This window comes from Hippocampus bargibanti, linkage group LG11 (assembly GCF_051943395.1).
Source record: "Hippocampus bargibanti isolate YZ-2025 linkage group LG11, ASM5194339v1, whole genome shotgun sequence".
Taxonomy (NCBI): Eukaryota; Metazoa; Chordata; class Actinopteri; order Syngnathiformes; family Syngnathidae; genus Hippocampus; species Hippocampus bargibanti.
The window spans coordinates 21,485,732-21,505,270 of record NC_142744.1 but is presented as its reverse complement, the minus strand read 5'-3'; the positions used below and the strand labels follow the sequence as shown (position 1 = coordinate 21,505,270).

General features: G+C 42.1%; 1 protein-coding gene across 3 annotated transcripts in view; it reads right to left on the bottom strand.

Annotated features, from left to right (window-relative positions):
- Positions 1 to 19,539, bottom strand: part of mib1 (MIB E3 ubiquitin protein ligase 1) — a 95,561-nt gene that overhangs the window by 26,759 nt on the left and 49,263 nt on the right. For all 3 annotated transcript variants that reach the window (XM_089009163.1, XM_089009164.1, XM_089009165.1), the window contains exon 13: positions 2,515 to 2,647. In XM_089009163.1, the coding sequence (XP_088865289.1) occupies positions 2,515 to 2,647 (133 nt within the window). The remainder of the gene's footprint in view (positions 1 to 2,514; positions 2,648 to 19,539) is intronic.

The following is a 19,539-nucleotide window of genomic DNA, read 5'->3' as shown; positions in this document are numbered from 1 at the left end:
GGCTCTGGATGTTGTGGGGCTGTCTTCGCTGACACGCCTCTGCAACATTGCGTAGTCATCGGGGAGAGTGCCTCTGGATTGGCAGACCGGCGTGGTGGTCCCCCTTTTTAAAAAGGGGGACCGGAGGATGTGTTCCAACTACAGAGGGATCACACTCCGCAGCCTCCCGGAAAGGTCTATTCAGGGGTTCTAGCGGGGTGCGTCCGTCGGAAAGTCGAGCCTCAGCTTGAGGAGGAACAGTGTGGTTTTCGTCCCGGCCGTGGAACAGTGGACCAGCTCTACACCCTTAGCAGGGTCCTTGAGGGTGCATGGGAATTCGCCCAACCAGTTTACATGTGCTTTGTGGACTTGGAGAAAGCGTTTGACCGTGTCCCTTGTGGAGTTCTGTGGAGGGTGCTTCGGGAGTATGGGGTACAGGAGCGCCTGATACTGGCCGTTCGTTCCGATGTCAGAGTCTGGTTCGCATTGCCGTAAGTCTGAATCGTTTCCAGTGAGGGTTGGGCTCCGCCAAGGCTGCCCTTTGTCACCGATTCTGTTCATAACCTTTATGGACAGAATTTCTAGGCGCAGGCGAAGCGTTGAAGGTTTCCGTTTTGGTGGCCTCAGTATAGCATCTCTGCTTTTTGTAGATGATGTGGTACTGTTGGGGCCTTCAAGTGGAGCTCTCCAACTCTCTCTCGAGCGTTTCGCAGCCGAATGTGTAGCGGCTGGGATGAGAATCAGCACCTCCAAATCTGAGACAATGGTTTTTAGTCGGAAAAGGGTGGAGTGCCCTCTCCGGGTTGGGGAAGAGATTTTGCCTCAAGTGGAGGAGTTTAAGTATCTGGGAGTCTTGTTCACGAATGAGGGTGTGAGAGCGAGAGGTCGACAGGTGGATCGGTGCGGCGTCTGCTGTGATGCGGACTTTGTACCGATCTGTCGTGGTGAAGAAGGAGCTGAGCCAAAAAGCAAAGCTCTCAATTTACCGGTCGATCTACATCCCAACCCTCATCTATAGTCATGAGCTATGGGTTGTGTCCCAAAGAACGAGATCCCGGATGCAAGCGGCCGAACTGAGCTTTCTCCATAGGGTGTCCGGGCTCTCCCTGAGAGATAAGGTGAGAAGCTCGGTCATCCGGGAGGGGCTCAGAGTCGAGCCGCTTCTCCTCCACATCGAGAGCAGCCAGATGAGGTGGCTCGGGCATCTGATTAGGATGCCCCCTGGACGCCTTCCTGGTGAGGTGTTCCGAGCATGCCCCACTGGCAGGAGACCTCGGGGACGACCCAGGACACCCTGGAGAGGATATGTCTCCCAGCTGGCCTGGGAACGCCTCGGGATGCGCCAAGACGAGCTAGAAGAAGTAGCTGGGGAGAACACACAAACTCTACACAGGGAGGCTGGAGCTGTAATACAAGCCCATACCTCTGTGATAATAATAATAATACATTTCATTTCAAGAGCCTTTCAAAACACCCAAGGACACTTTACAATAAAAACAAAGCACACAACAATAAAACCATAGCTAAAATGATAAATAATAAAATAGCAGATTGAACTAGACATTGAAAGCAATTTTAAACAGATGGGGTTTGAGGTGGGACTTGAAAATAGGGAGGGAGTCAATATTACGGATGTTGGGTGGAAGTGAATTCCAGAGTTTGGGAGCAGAGTGGCTGAAAGCTCTGCATCCCATCGTGGTGAGACGGGCAGGGGGCACATAGAGGTGAAGGCAGGGTGAGGATCTGAGGGACCGAGAGGCAACGGAGATTTGAAGCAGGTCAGACAGATAGGGAGGGGCAGGGTTATGAATAGCTTTGAATGTAAACAGAAGTATTTTGAATTCGACCGATGTGTGGTTGACGCGCTAAACATTGCACAAAAAATAAGTTTTTGAATGATGAAAAAAGGCAAAAAAAACATGCTCAATGTACCATAACAGAACCTTCTGTTTCTTTAACCTTATCCTTCACAAGACAGACAAATAAATTGAACTAAATCAAGAAATAACACAATGTGTGCTTGTTACTCCCAAAATTGCCAACTGCTCAGCTGAGAAGATGTGCTCATGATTGTGATCAGTTTACTAATTAATTCTGCAAGAAATAAGACTGGCCGGCTGGGGGAATCTGCAGTACGCCCTGCATGAGTGCTAAACAGAAGGCTGAAGCATTGCTGTGAAACAGCCCGTTGCGGAGAATTATGGCGGCCGTGGGTGAGTTTTCAAAACACATGTGGGGTACATTGCAGCTATATTCAAGCCGCACACCTTATCCTAATTCACCCAGTTGCTGCCTTGGCAGGTGACTTTTGAAGCAAATTCCTGTAAGTCTTGAATAAAGGGGGGAAGGAGGCGGTGAAGCTACAATTGCATGTGGAGAGGGGTACATGGCACCCCTGGAGGGCCCGCAAATTGATTTAATTAAAAGAAAAAATGTGACTTACTACACAGTGGCCGGCTGCTGAAAGTGCAGTTGCCGAGTCTGTCAGCAGGCATGTAAAATGAGCAAGAGGCCTAGTGGCTCACTCATCGTTACCTGATGAACTAAAAGCTCCGCCACCTCTACGTGGTTGTTGAGGGCTGCCAGGTGCAGTGCCGTGTAACCATCGTCCTTCTTCTCATCCACGATCCAAGGCCGGGGTAGTTTAGATAGCAACACACGCATTGCACTGCAGAGAGATAGGAATAGAGAGAGATAGAAAAGGAATGGTGAGGGAATGAGGTATGGGAAAGCGATCAAATCAATTGGACAGAAGGTCTGAAATAGCTCATTCACTGCCAGTCACGAAATTATTCGGGCATTGAAAATATGACGTAGAGCGCCATTTGTTTGGGTTTTATTTTTTCTTGTTTGGGGGCCGATAAAGCGCTGACCATGGCCTCTGGCAATGTTTTCCCTTCCACAAGGTGGCAGCATTTCCCTTTTTTCCATATTAGCGCTTTGTTCCAGCTTCAGCTCCCATTAAAGCGCGACAGTATATAAACCAATATGTATGTATGGCGTTATTTATGTGTTTTCCTTCTAATTTCGCCATCAACACGAAGTTTTCAGACCAAACAAAGTACCCAAAATGCATTGTGTGTCGCTTTCTCGGTCAGGGGCGGTCCAAACGTGACATCACATGGGGATCGTCATCAACTCGAAAACAAGACTTCATGAATATTCAGCGCAAGTCTTAAAACTTAAACTATAGCTATATGCTGTGGAATCTTTGTAAAATATGCTCAGTCGAAGTCATTTGAAGTGATATTATAAATTATGGACATAACTTGTCCGGTGGCGTCGGTTGTCCTTTAATGCTTTAGGTTTAGTATTTCCGGCCCAAACACTCCCTCCAAATGCTCCTCGCCCAGCCCCTCTGTCAAATTTTAGAACCCAATGCGGCCCGCGAGTCAAAAAGTTTGCCCACCCCTGGTCTAGCATCTGAGTAGCTGCAGCGTGAAGATGGCAGCTCATAAAAAGTAAGTTATAACTTTATTTATTCTTATTTCACATGTAATTTTCATAGAGAATCATAAAGAATAGACATGGAATTAGAGCATTTTACACATAGATGTGGTAATTGATCAAAAATATGATAATATAATTCTTCGAGACCCATGTAATAAAATACAAATTAACTCTTTTTCTCATGAAAGAAGATAGTCTAAGGTTTCTTACGCAGTGGATGTTCATGTAGTCCTAAAGCTCAATATTCTGTGGGTCCTGGAATTCGAGTGACAATGACAAAAACCCCGGCACTGGAGTGGACACATTTTTGCACGTCTGGCAGTGAATGAGTTCATGATTGGAAACGTAAAAATTAATCCAGCTGTGTTTAAATATTAAACGGCAGGGATCGATCGAGGTGCTGCCAACTAAATATTTGCATGTTTCAAGCATCAGATGGACAAAATGATTAATTTCCACATGGCTAAAAGCGCATTTAATGAACTGAAAGGACAAGTGGCTCTCCCAACAGCACTGTTTTTTACAACTCGCATAAGATGAATGAGGGTCAACTGATGAGAACTGTCACATTTCCCCCCAAAAAATGTTTTACAGGCAAAGTAGTCCATAAAAGTATGCAGCAAAATGACAGATTTAGTGTAAGAAAAATAAATCTATGCTTTCACAGCGCACACTGGATGCTGCACACGTAGGTTTAATATTTCAAAATGTTTCCGCAGATCTCTGTTCCCCGCTTTTTATGACGAAGACATTTTAATGAGCTGTTTATGTTAGAAACGACAACTTGCAATGTCATGAAGCATTCCATATATATTTCACACCAAAATCACGATAAGTTACACTTCAATAGCTTGATTTTGATTCTGGTTGAGCACAAAAATGTACTACCCCTAGGTTTCAAGGTTGGTGGTCAGTTTATTGTTGCAGGTGGTTTGTAATCAAAACAAAGGCAAAAGACAGCTCTGATAGCCAATGGAATTACCACATTATTCTCAGTACAGTTGTTTCTTAGCGGTACCATACGGTACCAGTGAAATTTATAATAAATATTAATTCATAATTTCATATTAGTTGTACAAATCTCGTTCAAAACGTTTTCAGTACTTGAGCAGAACTCCCACCTAGCTTGTCAGTTCGTTTCAAGACCAGTGGTCGCAACACAGCAGCGTAGTGTGTGCGTTTGTGCGTCTAGCACAGACATGGGCAAACTACGGCCCGCGGGCCACATACGGCCCATTAGGCTTTTTAATCCGGCCCGCCGAACTTGCCCAAAGTATAGTAAAAACAGTGTCTGAAACTCATGACAAAAAGTTAGCAGACAACAGGGCAGGTAAGTGAAAAGTTGCCTGCGCCATTTTTCACAACTTAAACAACAATGAAACAACAAATCACATTAAAAACATTGTCACGAAGTAAAGTTTTTTTAAAATCAAGAATGTACCTACAACAAATGCTACCGTGCTTAATTTACGGTAAATGTGCATGGCTGTAGATTTTGCTGCAGTAGTCGATAGTCATTGTGGTGCACAATGCAACGTTTGCATTGCTTCCTACGAGCCACTAAGCCCCTTTCATAAGTCTCACGTACACTTTACAGTCACGGTTTAATGTAAATTTAGGTTTTGTAGCGTCACATATGTTGTTAGCTTCTTTTGAATCTTTCTTCTGGGCTGAGGTTCTGTGCATCTATTTTGGAAAATGACATGCAATTGCACGACTTTATAACGCTTGCGAAAGTCCGGAAGAGAGAAGCAGGCTTCTGATTGGCTGCCGTGCCGAGTATGCGAATTTCAACTGCAGGTAGCCTACGTCTGTGTGCTCGGCGACGGTACACGTGTACTGTTTGCGCATGAAGGCGAGAGCGTCAGTGGAGAGTTTGTTGAGCGCGCGGTCAGGACAAACCATCTATGACTTGGCGGAATTTAACACAAGTAGGTATTATTGAGCTTGAATATTTCGTTGTGTAATATGTTTTGAATGTTGAAAGTGAAAACAGACGCAATCTTGATAAATCACAGTGCATATGTTATTTTAATCTATTTCCATTTCCTCCTCCAAGTATCTGCAAAATAGTATGTAAACGCCATATTCCTTGAGACGAATTTATTAACTAATCAGGGATACTTTTCACATTTGAAAGACAGTTAATAAATTGGGTTGTAGTGTTCTTACTGTGCTATGAGGTTTATACACACTACATTTAAAGGACAACCGGCACCATTTTTTTTGTTTCCCACTGACATCAGAAAAACGTTTTATAGCATCTAAAATACCCAAATCAGGCAGGCTGATATTTTTAGTTTCAATGAAAAACACCAATAAAAATGACTTCAAAATGAATCCGGAAATGGCCAGTTTCAGAAGGTCCCACCCCCTTGTTCGTGACGTCACGCCAAGACGTCTTGCCTTGCTCGAGAATCAAAACAATGGCTTCAGATTCGGAGAAGATGCTTTCTCTTTACTCATCCAGTTATGAATATGATTCAAATAGTTCTGAAGAGGAAAGCATAAATGTTTGCAATTGATTGAAGGAGTCCTCCCATATCAATTCGAGCCGTCAATGACAGCAATGTAGCACCCAGAAAATGCAGAAGATTGCGCCCAAGCTCCGTTGGAAATGGGTTGATTTGTCAGCTGGGAATTTGTGTCAGCGAATATCAAATAGTTGTCTTGGTGCAACACACAACGATTTACCATGGCGTTATTTATGTGTTTTCCTTCTAATTTCGCCATCAACACGAAGTTTTCAGACCAAACAAAGTACCCAAAATGCATTGTGTGTCGCTTTCTCGGTCAGGGGCGGTCCAAACGTGACGTCACATGGGGATCGTCATCAACTCGAAAACAAGACTTCATGAATATTCAGTGCAAGTCTTAAAACTTAAACTATAGCTATATGCTGTGGAATCTTTGTAAAATATGCTCAGTCGAAGTCATTTGAAGTGATATTCTAAATTATGGACATAACTTGTCCGGTGGCGTCGGTTGTCCTTTAATGCTTTAGGTTTAGTATTTCCGGCCCAAACACTCCCTCCAAATGCTCCTGGCCCGGCCCCTCTGTCAAATTTTAGAACCCAATCAGAATCAGAATCAGAATCATCTTTATTGCCAAGTATGTAGGACACACAAGGAATTTGTTTCCGGTAGAACACGCTGCACTAGTATCGTAGTCAAAAAAACTGCTAAGTGGCAATGCGGCCCGCAAGTCAAAAAGTTTGCCCACCCCTGGTCTAGCATCTGAGTAGCTGCAGCGTGAAGATGGCAGCTCATAAAAAGTAAGTTATAACTTTATTTATTCTTATTTCACATGTAATTTTCATAGAGAATCATAAAGAATAGACATGGAATTAGAGAATTTTACACATAAATGTGGTAATTGATCAAAAATATGAGTCATAAGTGTAAGTGTAATTCTTCGAGTGGTACCGCATGGTACCGCTAGGAGAATATGGATACAATTTTCTCATACGCTCAATTTCCACAGATCCCTCTCCATGAATGAGATTCTTGATATTCTCCTACAAAGTAATGATGAACATGATATATTTATCGAGCCTCCTGTCGTCAATGATCTCACTGATGAGGATTCAGGCGATGAAAACCAATGTCAACAAGCTTTCACGTGGACAGCTCTTGGCTCCTGCAGAATTGCGCCAGAGGTTCAAAGAGGATACAGAGGAAGACGAAAATACTAAAGATACATCAGACTATAATACTACAGTCAAACAGTAAACGAAAAAGGGCAAGTGGAACTAATTCGAAACCAAATAAAAAAGTGAAGAAACAAACTACTTGGACGAAGGAAACATCTTTACCATGTTACAAATTGTTCCCCCCAGGAAATTATTCCAAATACAGGGATTTTTCGCCAGTAGAGCTTTTTGAATTATTTATTGATGATGAACTTTTGGATCTCATAAAAAAATAAATGACAAATTACTCTTTGAAAAGGAATTGGCCTGACATAAATGTGCAATTGTCTGAGCTGAAAGTGTTCATTGCAATATTGATAGTAAGTCGCTATAATCCATTGCCAACACACATGTATTGGTCAAAGTCTACCGATGTTTATAATGAAGCTCTTTCGATGGCAATGAGACGGGACCGGTTTGATAATATCAAAAAATGTTTGCATTTCAATAATAGTAATATTGACCATTCTGATAAATATACGAAACTTCGACCCCTTATTCAACATCTTCAGACAAAATTTATGTCGCATTTTGTGCCAAGTAGGAACATATCTCATGATGAAGCCATGGTGGAATATTTTGGAAAACACGGGTGCAAACAAGCGATTAGGAACAAGCCAGTTCGTTTCGGATATAGTTTGGTGCCAAAATACGCCTCAAGGTTATTTATGTGCCTTCGATCTTTATCAAGGTAAAACATATCAAGGCAATAATGAACTTGAGGATATACTAGGAAAATGCCCTTCAACTGTACTCCATTTACTCTCATTTTACAGCGACGAGAAAAAAGTGTTGCCATATCATTTCTTTTTCGATAATCTCTTCACATCATTTCCCTGACTGAAGGAGCTTCTAAAACATTGATATGATGGCACTGGTACGTTACGTTCGAATCGCCTCGATAAAAGTTGTCCTCTCAAATCAGCATCATGTATGGATAAATTGGAGGGAGGTGCTTTTGATGCTTGCACTGGTGTTTGTGACGATGCCAGTATAAATACTACCAGGTGGAAAGATAATGCTATCATGGCATCAACAGTATTACGTGAAAATCCAATTGGAAAAGTTAAACGATGGTCAAAACAACATAAGAAACATATCCAGGTAGATATACCAAACATTGTTGATGTATATAATAAGAATATGGGTGGTACCGATCTTATGGACGAAAACATAAATGCCTATAGAATATCGGTACGAGGGAAAAAGTGGTGGTAGCCCCTTTTTACGTGGCTGGTTGATGCAAGTATTCAAAATTCATGGATTTTAGCAAGATGTACAGGAAACAATATGGATCAACTACAATTTCGAAGAGATGTTGCTATGTCATATATATTACGACTTCAAGAGACCCCAAAATCCGGGGGCAAGAAGTCTGCCTCTCAACCTGGTGCAAATGAGGCTCGTTATGATCAAGTAGCGCATTTCATACAGCCTACCTCTGATGGTGTAAGACGAAGATGTCAGGGAGAATTATGTGGGTCACGGGTGCGTTCACAATGCTCCAAATGCGATGTTGGATTGTGCATCCAATGTTGCAAAAATTATCACATTCCTTAAAATGTTCATATTTAGGCTGGGAGTATAATCATAATGTTATTTATTTTGTATTTTGAGATGTTTTATTCATGTTTTGTACTGTAATAAAGGTTGCAACGGATTTAATATTATCATCTCATTTTCCGTACCGCTTGTTCCTCATTAGGGTCGCGGGGGTTGCTGGAGCCTATCTCAGTTGTCTTCGGGCACAAGGCGGGGGACACCCTGAATTGGTTGCCAGCCAATCGCAGGGCACACAAAGACATACAACAGTCACACTCACACCTAGGGACAATTTGGAGTGGTCAATCTGCCTGCCATGCATGTTTTTGGAGTGTGGGAGGAAACCGGAGGACCCGGAGAAAACCCACGCGGGTCCGGGGAGAACATGCAAACTCCACACAGGGAGGCTGGACCGGGACGCAAACCGGTGACCTCTGCATTGTGAAGCCGGTGTGCTAACCGCTCGACTACCGGGCCGCGGATTTAATATTGTTTTAAGAAATATTATTACCTTTGTATTCATATTGTCCTAGTGGTACCATATGGTACCACCGTATTTCTCAGAAATGACGTGGAATAAAACTGTTTTTTCTTCATAACTAGTTCAATTACATCCTAATGAGTCTATTATTTCTATTTCATGATAATTGGAAAAAAATTAGTCTCGGAAAAAACGGGTTAATATCTATGATCTGTTTTTCTTTCAAATATTGACTGTGACAATTATATTTGGAATTTCGAAGTGTACAGCAGTTTAAGAGACAAATCTGCACAGCAGTGTGAGCGACCTTGTCAGGCGACATAAGACAAGTTCAGTTGCAGCGAAACATACTTTGTCCATGTTTTTTTATACGGTCTTACCGTATGTTACGATGTATAAGGTGCACCCAAGAGCCTTCATTTTATTCAAAAGATGACCCTGCGCTATACACACAGGTGCGCCTTATATGTTAAGTAATATTGAGCCACAACAGATCTCGCAAATACAATCAGCAGCCACTCACTCCATTTCCCCCATAGAAGTATTGTGTAAACCCAACCGCCCCTGTAGTGCCTTATAATGTGGTGCAACTTATATTTGGAAAATGTTTATACATTTCTATATAATACGTATTTAGAAAACTGGGTGAAAGGATAGAAAACAAGATATTCTAAGCATAACAAAATAAAACTGTCAACTGGATACTGTGCAAATGTAAATGTGCAAAACCGTTTCATAAAAAACTGTACAAAATAGGGTACTTATGTGATCTTGAAGTGTTTTCAATACAAATAATTCTAGCATAACATGCTAGAATTTATGCATGGTGAGTGACAAAAGACAAAGAGCAATTAAGACTTTTTTGACAGCTCGAGGTCGGCAGTGTAGAGCTGGTGGGCCACGGGCCAGCAAATTTAATCCAGAACGCTATTCAATTGTTAAAATGAATACCAGCTCAAAATATAAAGTACCAAAATTTCGATGTGATGAGGATACAAATGTTGCACACTGATGTTTTTGGTATGTGGGAAGAAACTGGAGTACCCAGAGAAAACCATGCACGCTCGATGAGAACATGCAAACTCCACACAGGGAGGCCGGAGATAGGATTGTACCTGGTACCTCTGCACTCTGAGGTTGATGCGCTGCACCACTGGATCACCTTACATAGAAATATTAACTGTAATTATGACTCCAAGTCTGCCTCAGCATAACTCATGGTGATAGACCACAATGAATAGTTTAGATTCATGCACAAATTCTAGTTAGGCTGACAGATGGATGGAATTCCATTGAAAACAGAAGACACCCCATATTAGTGAGAAAAAAAAGTCATTCAGTTATTCATCTTCCAAACCACTTTATCCTCACGAGGACCGCGGGCGTGCTGGAGAGTATCCCAGTTGTCTTCATGCAGTAGGCGGTTGACACACTGAATCGGATGGCAGTCAATCGCAGGGCACACTGAGATTATCAATCACCTGCGCTCACAATGACCCATCGGGATAGTTTTGAAGTGTTCAATCAGCTTGCCATGCACATTTTTGGAATGTAGGAGGAAATCGGAGTACCCAGAGAAAACCTATGCAGGCTCAGGGAGAACATGTAAACTCCACATAGGGTGGCCGGAGCAGGATTAAACTGTGCACTGTGAAGTCGGTATGTTAACCATTGAAGTACCAGCCCGCCGTTTAAAAAAACGGAGTAAATAAAAAAAACTAAATAAATAAAGAAAATAAAAGCATTAGACATAAAATCTGCTTTTATTTATTTATTTGTTTTAATTGGGATTTTGTTTTAAACAAAATGGAGATCCAGAGAGCAGCCCTGTTTTCCGACAAAATGGAGGGGTCTGGGGGGTGTTTGTGTATCATTTTTTCCCTGGTGCCCCACCAAAGTGTCTCTCATCAGGAGAAAAAAATCAATATTGTTGACACACTTTGCTTTAACTTAAGTGCCCTGATGTGGTATGAAGGGGAGGCGGTTGCATCTGCTAAACTGAAGGTCATGTGGAGGGTGCGTGCACACAGCAAAACTGAGTAAAATGAAGGAAGAGTCCCAGGACGATTCAATGTCGTACTGTGTTGTAAATAAAACCATAGACTGTAAATTTCGAATGACAACAATTGAGTTACAATGCATAGCAGCTTGGAGTCACTCTCTTCGTATCGCCAGACTTTATGTTTGAATCTGAAAAATAAGAAACCTAAATTAAAAGGACCCAACCAATGTAGAGGGGAGGGTGTGATTACGCAATTTGAATTGTTGCGTATTTTTCCCAAAGTAGGTATGAAATTGAATTGAAAACAACAAATCAAAGTAAAAACTGATAGGATCTCACATACATTCATGAGAAGGAACCTTACCTTTGATAAGCATTAAAGCAGCCAGGACAGGAGTAACACTTGTGACCTTAATTAGTACCCAAGAATCATGCATGGCATATCGTTGACTACGACATTCTTATTAGTGTACTCTTCAATATAGCCATGAAGGAGAGGAAGGGACACATGAGGGGGTGGCACACAGAGGCTAGTCCATGAAAAATGAAAGGAATTCAAGAATCAGGTTTGCAGAGGTAATCAGCATGGTTGGCTTTTCCCTCAACAGTATGACCACTTGAGGGGCTGGCACAGGGAAGAATCTTCGTGCGGACACAGAGCTGCTGTACTGCTGCAGAGATGAACAGTGCAGCATAGCTATCCCCCCTTTCCGCACCCCATCACACCTGCATTGCTTGCAGCCATCCTCAACTACTTAATGCAGATTCGCGCCGCTTAAATGCAAAGCAAACCCCATCCTTCCCACCTTATACATTCACTACATCGCCTTTGTTACAGAGGATTATTTGCTAGCGTATTGTAGATTTAACCTCTCACGTGGTGGAGTGAGGCACCTTTGAATAATTAAATCTGCCGAGCTTCCTCCAGGATGAAGCTTCTTACTCTGGGATTTAGACAAGAAAATTATTATAATCTTGGCATACAAACTATTTTTCGGGAAACACACCGAGCGCCACAATGAGTGATATGCCGTTCGCGAACGAGCTGGTTCTTGGAGCTCCTGAAATGGCAGCTGGCTTTTTCCCCTCTATTCCCCGCCCCCGGTTTTCGGTTATAGCCGCGATTGGTCAAGATCCGTGGTAGAGGAGAGAGGAGACACACGCAGCAGTGAGCGGAGGAGGGGTTACAGAAACAGAAGCTAAACACACACACACACATACAAGTGAGACGACAGAGCTTGAAACAAAAAACAGAAGTGAAAAAAAAACACAAAAGACAAAAGTGAAATGGTGAGAAAATGGATAGAAAACAGTGAAATTTGGACTTGTTTCAACTTTACTGATAGTTCAAAGGCAGAGTGTAGACTGCAAGGTTAAAATATCCCATCAATCAGGCTCCACAAATAACCGGCACAAGACATCTGTACAATTGGAAAAGAATATAAAACAAGGAAACCAGCTATTAATGAAGTTTCTAGTGTGTCTGCCTGCATCTGTTGCAATATCACAACTTCGAAGATGTACAACCCAGAGCTCCTTGAGACACTTTATGCAAAAAGCTATCCATTCCATCAATCCATCAACGACCATCACAAAGGTAAATAAAATAACATTATTTTACATTACAGTTTATTTCTTTAATTACAATACTATAGCACATTTATTATACATAAAATAAGGTATATTGTGTGTAGTTTTAAGGAATATTTAGTTGAAAATTATGTTTTATGGGGACCTCGGAACATATTACTCTCATTTTAATGGTTTCCTATGGGAAATTAATGTTTGGAATACACAATTTTCACCTTTCACACACTTTCTAGGAACCAATTAAGTTTGTAAGCCAAGGTATCACTGTACTTCTTTAATCAGCTTGGACCAAAAATGCATTATTGAACTGTAAATCTGTACACTCAAGTACAATGTTTAGCCCAAATTCAAGTGCCGTTTTGAGTAGTACTTAATGAGGGCTTTTATTGTCTTGGGTTAGCCACACACCGAGTGACACAGCAGAACACAATTGAAGTGGACCACATACTGTACATCCCAGTCAACTCCTCTTAACAAGGGATTGTGCACTGCGAATCCACAGCTGCAGGAAAAAAACAAGTAGAAGGTTGTCCATTGTAAATGCATTGGAATCTATATTTAAATGAAATTCCTGAAAAACTGCTCATCAACCACCAGTCAGAGGTTTCATTAAATTAGGGTTTGCTCCAATCCAAAAAGCAAGCTCAACTGGTTGCCTGTCATTCACAAATGTCATAGAAGAATCATAGTTATCTGAAATGACCTCCTACAATGAAAAATTCAGATAAAGGGACATGGATATATTCATCTATACATGCAGACTACAAAACCAGGAAGGGTCTTCATGACAGTCTTTGGCCAAACACGTTTGTTTCTCAGGGCAATTGGAAGACACTGTGAAAGTGGGTCACCCTGCAAAAGAGCTCCACAAGTTCCTCAGGAGTGTTTGTTTCACTGAGGAGAACTCTTGTCTCGGGTCTGCGATTTGACATTGACCCGGAAGTCGCTGTTTGTCACCGCATGCCAGAAAAGTGAAGCGGTTTTGTATACATGCTGTATACATCCGCCGGCTTGACAGCCCCATCTGTGTGCTGGTCAGTGGCCGATATTAGAAGGGGAAGTGAAGAGTGACAATATGGTCAGGACAGGAAAAGTCAACACCCTCGAGAATAAGTGTGGTGTGAAAACATTGAATGGGCCCTATGACATAGAAGACATTGTTGGCATATTTTCACCGATTAACAGTGTCGCTTAGGCTCAGAAACTATCTCCGAAAACATTTCACAGAGAACTGCCAATCCTGCTTTGACAAAACAAAAGAATACAATGACATTTAAATAAATGCAGTCGTGGCATTAAGCATGATTATGTCGATCAAAACCTTAAACAGAAATACTCCAAGTTTATAGTTTATAGAACATGAGGGTAATAAATAAAGGATATCTGAAATAAATTTAGATCCTTCACTTGGGATCACCTTTGGGAAACAGTTATGTCAAAATGTTTTTATTTTCCGAACCGCTTTATCCTCACTGGGGGCGCGGGGTGCTGGAGCCTATCCCAGCTGTCTTCGGGCAGTTGGCGGGGGACACCCTGAACCGGTTAATTGGGCGTGCTTAGTGTGCCAAGTTTGATTGTTGATATATTTCTTCCAGAGTTCCTTTCACAGTTCAATTAGGTGTCCAAGAGTATGTTTACACAACTACTACAACTGCTTGGAGATTGAATTGTTGATGACACAGAGCCAGAATTTACACCTCCCAGCAAAAAAAGCCTTTCCAATCACATGAGAATACTTGTGCTGAAATGGTACTCTGACCATGACCCCGATTCCCATGCAGTCAATTCGATATTGCACCTCACTTTATCAGGGCCATTGACTGCGCCACAGTGGATGAAGTAAATCAAGGCGGGCCACATTTGAGTCACCGATGCAGCACAGGAGCTAGGAGACAAGAACTTGGTGGCCTCCGCTCTGTAGAAGACTTTTCATTACCAGGCTGCAAAGAGAATGATTTCCCCCTAGAATGTGACCTTCCCCTGCCGCCTATACCCGAGGCTCGAAGGTTGGTGTTCTTTTATTAGGCATTATTTGCATAAACTGAGCGAGTGGCGGTAACGGGGGTCTGATGTGATGAGTTCGTGTCCGGGACATGTTTGTTATCAGGCTATTGTCCATACCTTGAAGGTTGTTTGCAAGTGGCTAAATAAAAAGCCTGACATCCGCAGTACAAGTAGGTGTGGGTATGGAAAGGCGAAGCTTTAATTAGCCTTATATCACCTGGTGCATTGGGACATCCAGATTGGCAGTGGCAAATCCAAAAGGGCCAATGGCGTGTTAATATCCCATTGGTTCAGGATGGCCCAATTACTCTCTCATGTTACTGTCTGAGAACACTTCATACCCCACAGCATCAATTTCATTTTTGGACCAACAATAATATATGGTGTGTACTATATGGGTATATGTCTTCTTCTTCTTTTCCTTTCGGCTTTTCCCTTCAAGGGGTCGCCACAGCAAATTAGTGTCCTCCATCTTTAGAGGTTTGATCCGCATGTTTGTTTTGGCCACGCTTTTACGTCGCACACGGGTTGTGTCGTTACGTGACACAACACTCTGTATTCATCCGGGCTTGGGACCGGCACAAGAAGACTTATGTCCCTTTGTGGCTACAGAACAAGCAACTCGCATAGTAAAAGGCTCCCAAACACAAAATGGTCATCGGCACATATGTAACATGTGAAATAATATCAGAATCAGAATCAGAATCATCTTTATTACCAAGTATGTAGAACACACAAGGAATTTGTTTCCGGTAGAACACGCTGCACTAGTATCGTTGTCAAAAAAAAAACTGCTAAGTGGCACTATACAGTTCCATTTTGGCTACTGTTGAAAGAGTTCAAAGAGTTAATGGCTTGGGGGAAGAAGCTGTTTAAATGTCTGCTGGATATTATTTTATATATATATATATATTTATGATAAGTTCAACAATTCATAGTTAAATGAAAATTAGCTGGAGATCTTGTGACCAAGTTTTGCATTTTCATTGGTCGCTTGGCTATATTGAACAATTGATCCTCGAGGGCAGAGACAATAATTTGATTTAATGAAGCCAAATTTGCATCTACTTTAAAGTTTAGGATCTTGCTCGAATCAAATTTACCAAGATTTTACCAAATACTACAACCAAGACTAATAAATAAACAAGGGTTCATAATTACATCATTCAGAGAGCCACCTGGCTTTACCTACACCCTTAAAGGACAATCGACGTCACTTTTTTGTTTCTTAACTGACATCAGAAAAACGTTTTATAGCATCTAAAATACCCAAAACACGCAGTATGATATTTTTATTCAAATGCAAAACACCAATAAAAATGACTAAAAGTGTCCGAAATCTGCAAAAAAATTGAGCTGCGAATTGGGCATTTTCAGAAAGTCCCGCCCCCACATCGTGACATCACGCCAGGACGTCTTGCATTGCTGGAGAATCAAAACAATGGCTTCAGATTCGGAGAATATGCTTTCTTGTTACACATCCAGTTATGAATATGATTCAAATAATTCTGAAGAGGAAAGCATATATGTTTGCAATCGATTAAAGAATTTATTCCGTGCCATTTTGAGGCAACATTGGGGAGAAATGGATCACCAGAAAAGAGGCACAAAATGGCGACCTCCTTTCCACAGGCTGATAAATTCCTTATATGGAGCTTGGACACCCTCTTCTGGCGACTTTTGGGTGCAACACGAGGTCTTCAGACCAAACAAGTACAGCAAAATACATTGACGTGATGGAAGGACCGTTACAATGCGTCTTTTTCCGGTCAGGGGCAGTCCTTTAGTGACGTCACGTACGGACTAGTCACCAACTCAAAAACAAGACTTCTGAATATTCAGCGCCAGTCTTAAAACGTAAAATATAGCTATATGCGGTGTAATCTTTGTAAAATACGCTCATTAGAAGTCATTTGAAGCCATTTTAAAAATTATGGACACAACTTGTCCGGAGACGTCGGTTGTCCTTTAAGCAGAGCTTGTGATGTCACTTTGGAAATTACTTCCAGTTTGCTACCTCCCACATCTACAATTTCGGGCGTATTTTCTGTTCACAAAGAGAAAGTTGCAACATGTCTGTGTAAGCTCTCAGTCGTACAGGTTGTGGTCCATCGATGAGAAGGTTTCTTCAGCCGTCATCTGTACTAATTTGAAGGTTTCGGACGTTTCGCCTCCTATCCAAGAGGCTTCGTCAGCGAACTAAAGTCTGACTGGTCGTATCGGCCCTATTTATATATCCCTAATGTCCAGACATGGCGGCGCCGGAGTCTTAAAACGTAAAATATAGCTATATGCGGTTTAATCGGATTTTGAACAAATCAAGCTTTTTATTGATTTTATTCATCATTTCAATTTTCCAGGCTCTTTACCAATACTGTCGTCTGTGATGTGTCACATTTAGAAGTCATTTATTTTCACTTTACAGGCACTATAGTAATTGATTACGAAAGGATGTCAGTGGGTGGTGATGCTCAATTTAATCCTGACGGCTCCATGAAACTAACCAATCTTTATTCGTGTTTCATCTCTTCACATGAGGATGCAGTTAACAAAAAAACATTAAAAAAATGCTCAAAGTATACCCCCCCCCCTTGAGTCTTAGACAGAAAGCTGTTCATAAGATACTGGACTAAATAAAACCCACATCAAGGTAACGCAAGCTTCTTTCAAGTACCTCCTCGAGCTGCAATGAAGAATTTGCTTTCAGGAAACTGAGTATCTCGTCAATACGCACACATTGGCTCTCTGAGTATATCAGACGGCACTCGTGACAACAGAATATTGTGCTATTGGTGCATATTCTGTGCTTCTGGTTCTGCTGAGAAACCTGAGCTCATGATTGGACGGAACTGAAACGAAAGAGTCAGATGTTAAGGCCTGAGAGAATGTGAACATGACAAGGAAAGCCCAATGCATGACCGCATGCATTGACAACGAAGGCCCCATGCAAGTGTCTCGGACGCTGAGTAATTGCATTCCTGTCACTTAAATATTAAGAGGTGAAAATATGCTTTGGTTAAAAGCTATACTTCCTTAGCTGCAGTATGATTGATGGAAAATAAATAAATTCCAACATAAAGCCCACTTTTGTCCAGCGAGGATTTCATGGGGGCAGGCGTCAGCATTCTTTGTGGTGTGCCAGCATGAAATTAGGTCTTGACCATACAGTGTGAACGCCCAAAGTTTTTTTATTGTTATTATTCTTTGGAGAAATTTCTCATTCTCCAAAAAAAACGTGGAGAAAATGAGACCCCCTTGAAAGCACTGGTCCCAAAGAGCTGCAGTCATTTTTCTTCTCTCCTTACCAAATGATCAGCAAGCTCTGTAAAAATCAAGAAACCATTCTACTCATTTGATTCAGGTGTTTACGAAGTGGGGAATTTCTAAAACAAGCAGACCTATGACTTTTGAGGTCCAGAGTTGCCGACCCTTGTTCTAAAACGATACATTCTCACATGTTGCAACCTTCGATGAGAAGGTTTCTTCAGCCGTCATCTGTACAAATTTGAAGGTTTCGGACGTTTCGCCTCCTATCCAAGAGGCTTCGTCAGCGAATTAAAGGCTGACTGGTCGTATCGGCCCTATTTATATCCCTAATGTCCAGACATAGCGGCGCCGGACACAGCTACGATAGGTCCCTATTCTCAGGTTGGGGGGAGCAGAGGACCACTCCCTGTGGCCCCACTGATGATTGTTCCTACATTCCTGACTAACGACTGGCCTATTTGCCCCACTCCCACCGGTATCACCTCATCAGCATTACGAATGTTGCCTATTATGGGCACAGGGAGTGGTCCTCTGGTCCTCTGGTCCTCTGCTCCCCCCAACCTGAAAGTAGGGACCTATCATAGCTGCCATGTCTGGACATTAGGGATATATAAATAGGGCCGATACGACCAGTCCGACTTTAGTTCGCTGACGAAGCCTCTTGGATAGGAGGCGAAACGTCCGAAACCTTCAAATTTGTACAGATGACGGCTGAAGAAACCTTCTCATCGATGGACCACTCCTGTACGACTGAGAGCTTATAACAGACATGTTGCAACTTTCTCTTTGTGAACAGAAAATACGCCCGAAATTGTAGATGTGGGAGGTAGCAAACTGGAAGTAATTTCCAAAGTGACATCACAAGCTCTGCTTAAAGGACAACCGACGTCTCCGGACAAGTTGTGTCCATAATTTTTAAAATGGCTTCAAATGACTTCTAATGAGCGTACACCGCATATAGCTATATTTTACGTTTTAAGACTCGCGCTGAATATTCAGACGTCTTGTTTTTGAGTTGGTGACTAGTCCGTACGTGACGTCACTAAAGGACTGCCCCTGACCGGAAAAAGACGCATTGTAACGGTCCAGTGACGTGCAGTCAGTGGAGGCAGGTGAGGCAGTGCCTCACCTGTCATCATGGAAAGCTGTCATGGAAATATCAAATGAAAAAATAAATTAAACAGTTAGATGTATTTAGTGATTTGTACTTTAAAGGTCTTGTCCATTTAACTTCACCGTTTTAGGATTTTTTTTCAAAATCGCTGAATTTTCACATTTACCGTTCAAATACTAAGTAGAGACGAGCGGTGACGTCATTGATGTCTCACCAGCCTCACCAGCCATGAACCTCACCGCACATCACTGTAACGGTCCTTCCATCACGTCAATGTATTTTGCTGTACTTGTTTGGTCTGGGGACCTCGTGTTGCACCCAAAAGCCGCCAGAAGAGGGCTTCCAAGCGCCATATAAGGAATTTATCAGCCTGTGGAAACGGAGGTGGCCACAGGAGGTCGCCATTTTGTGCCTCTTT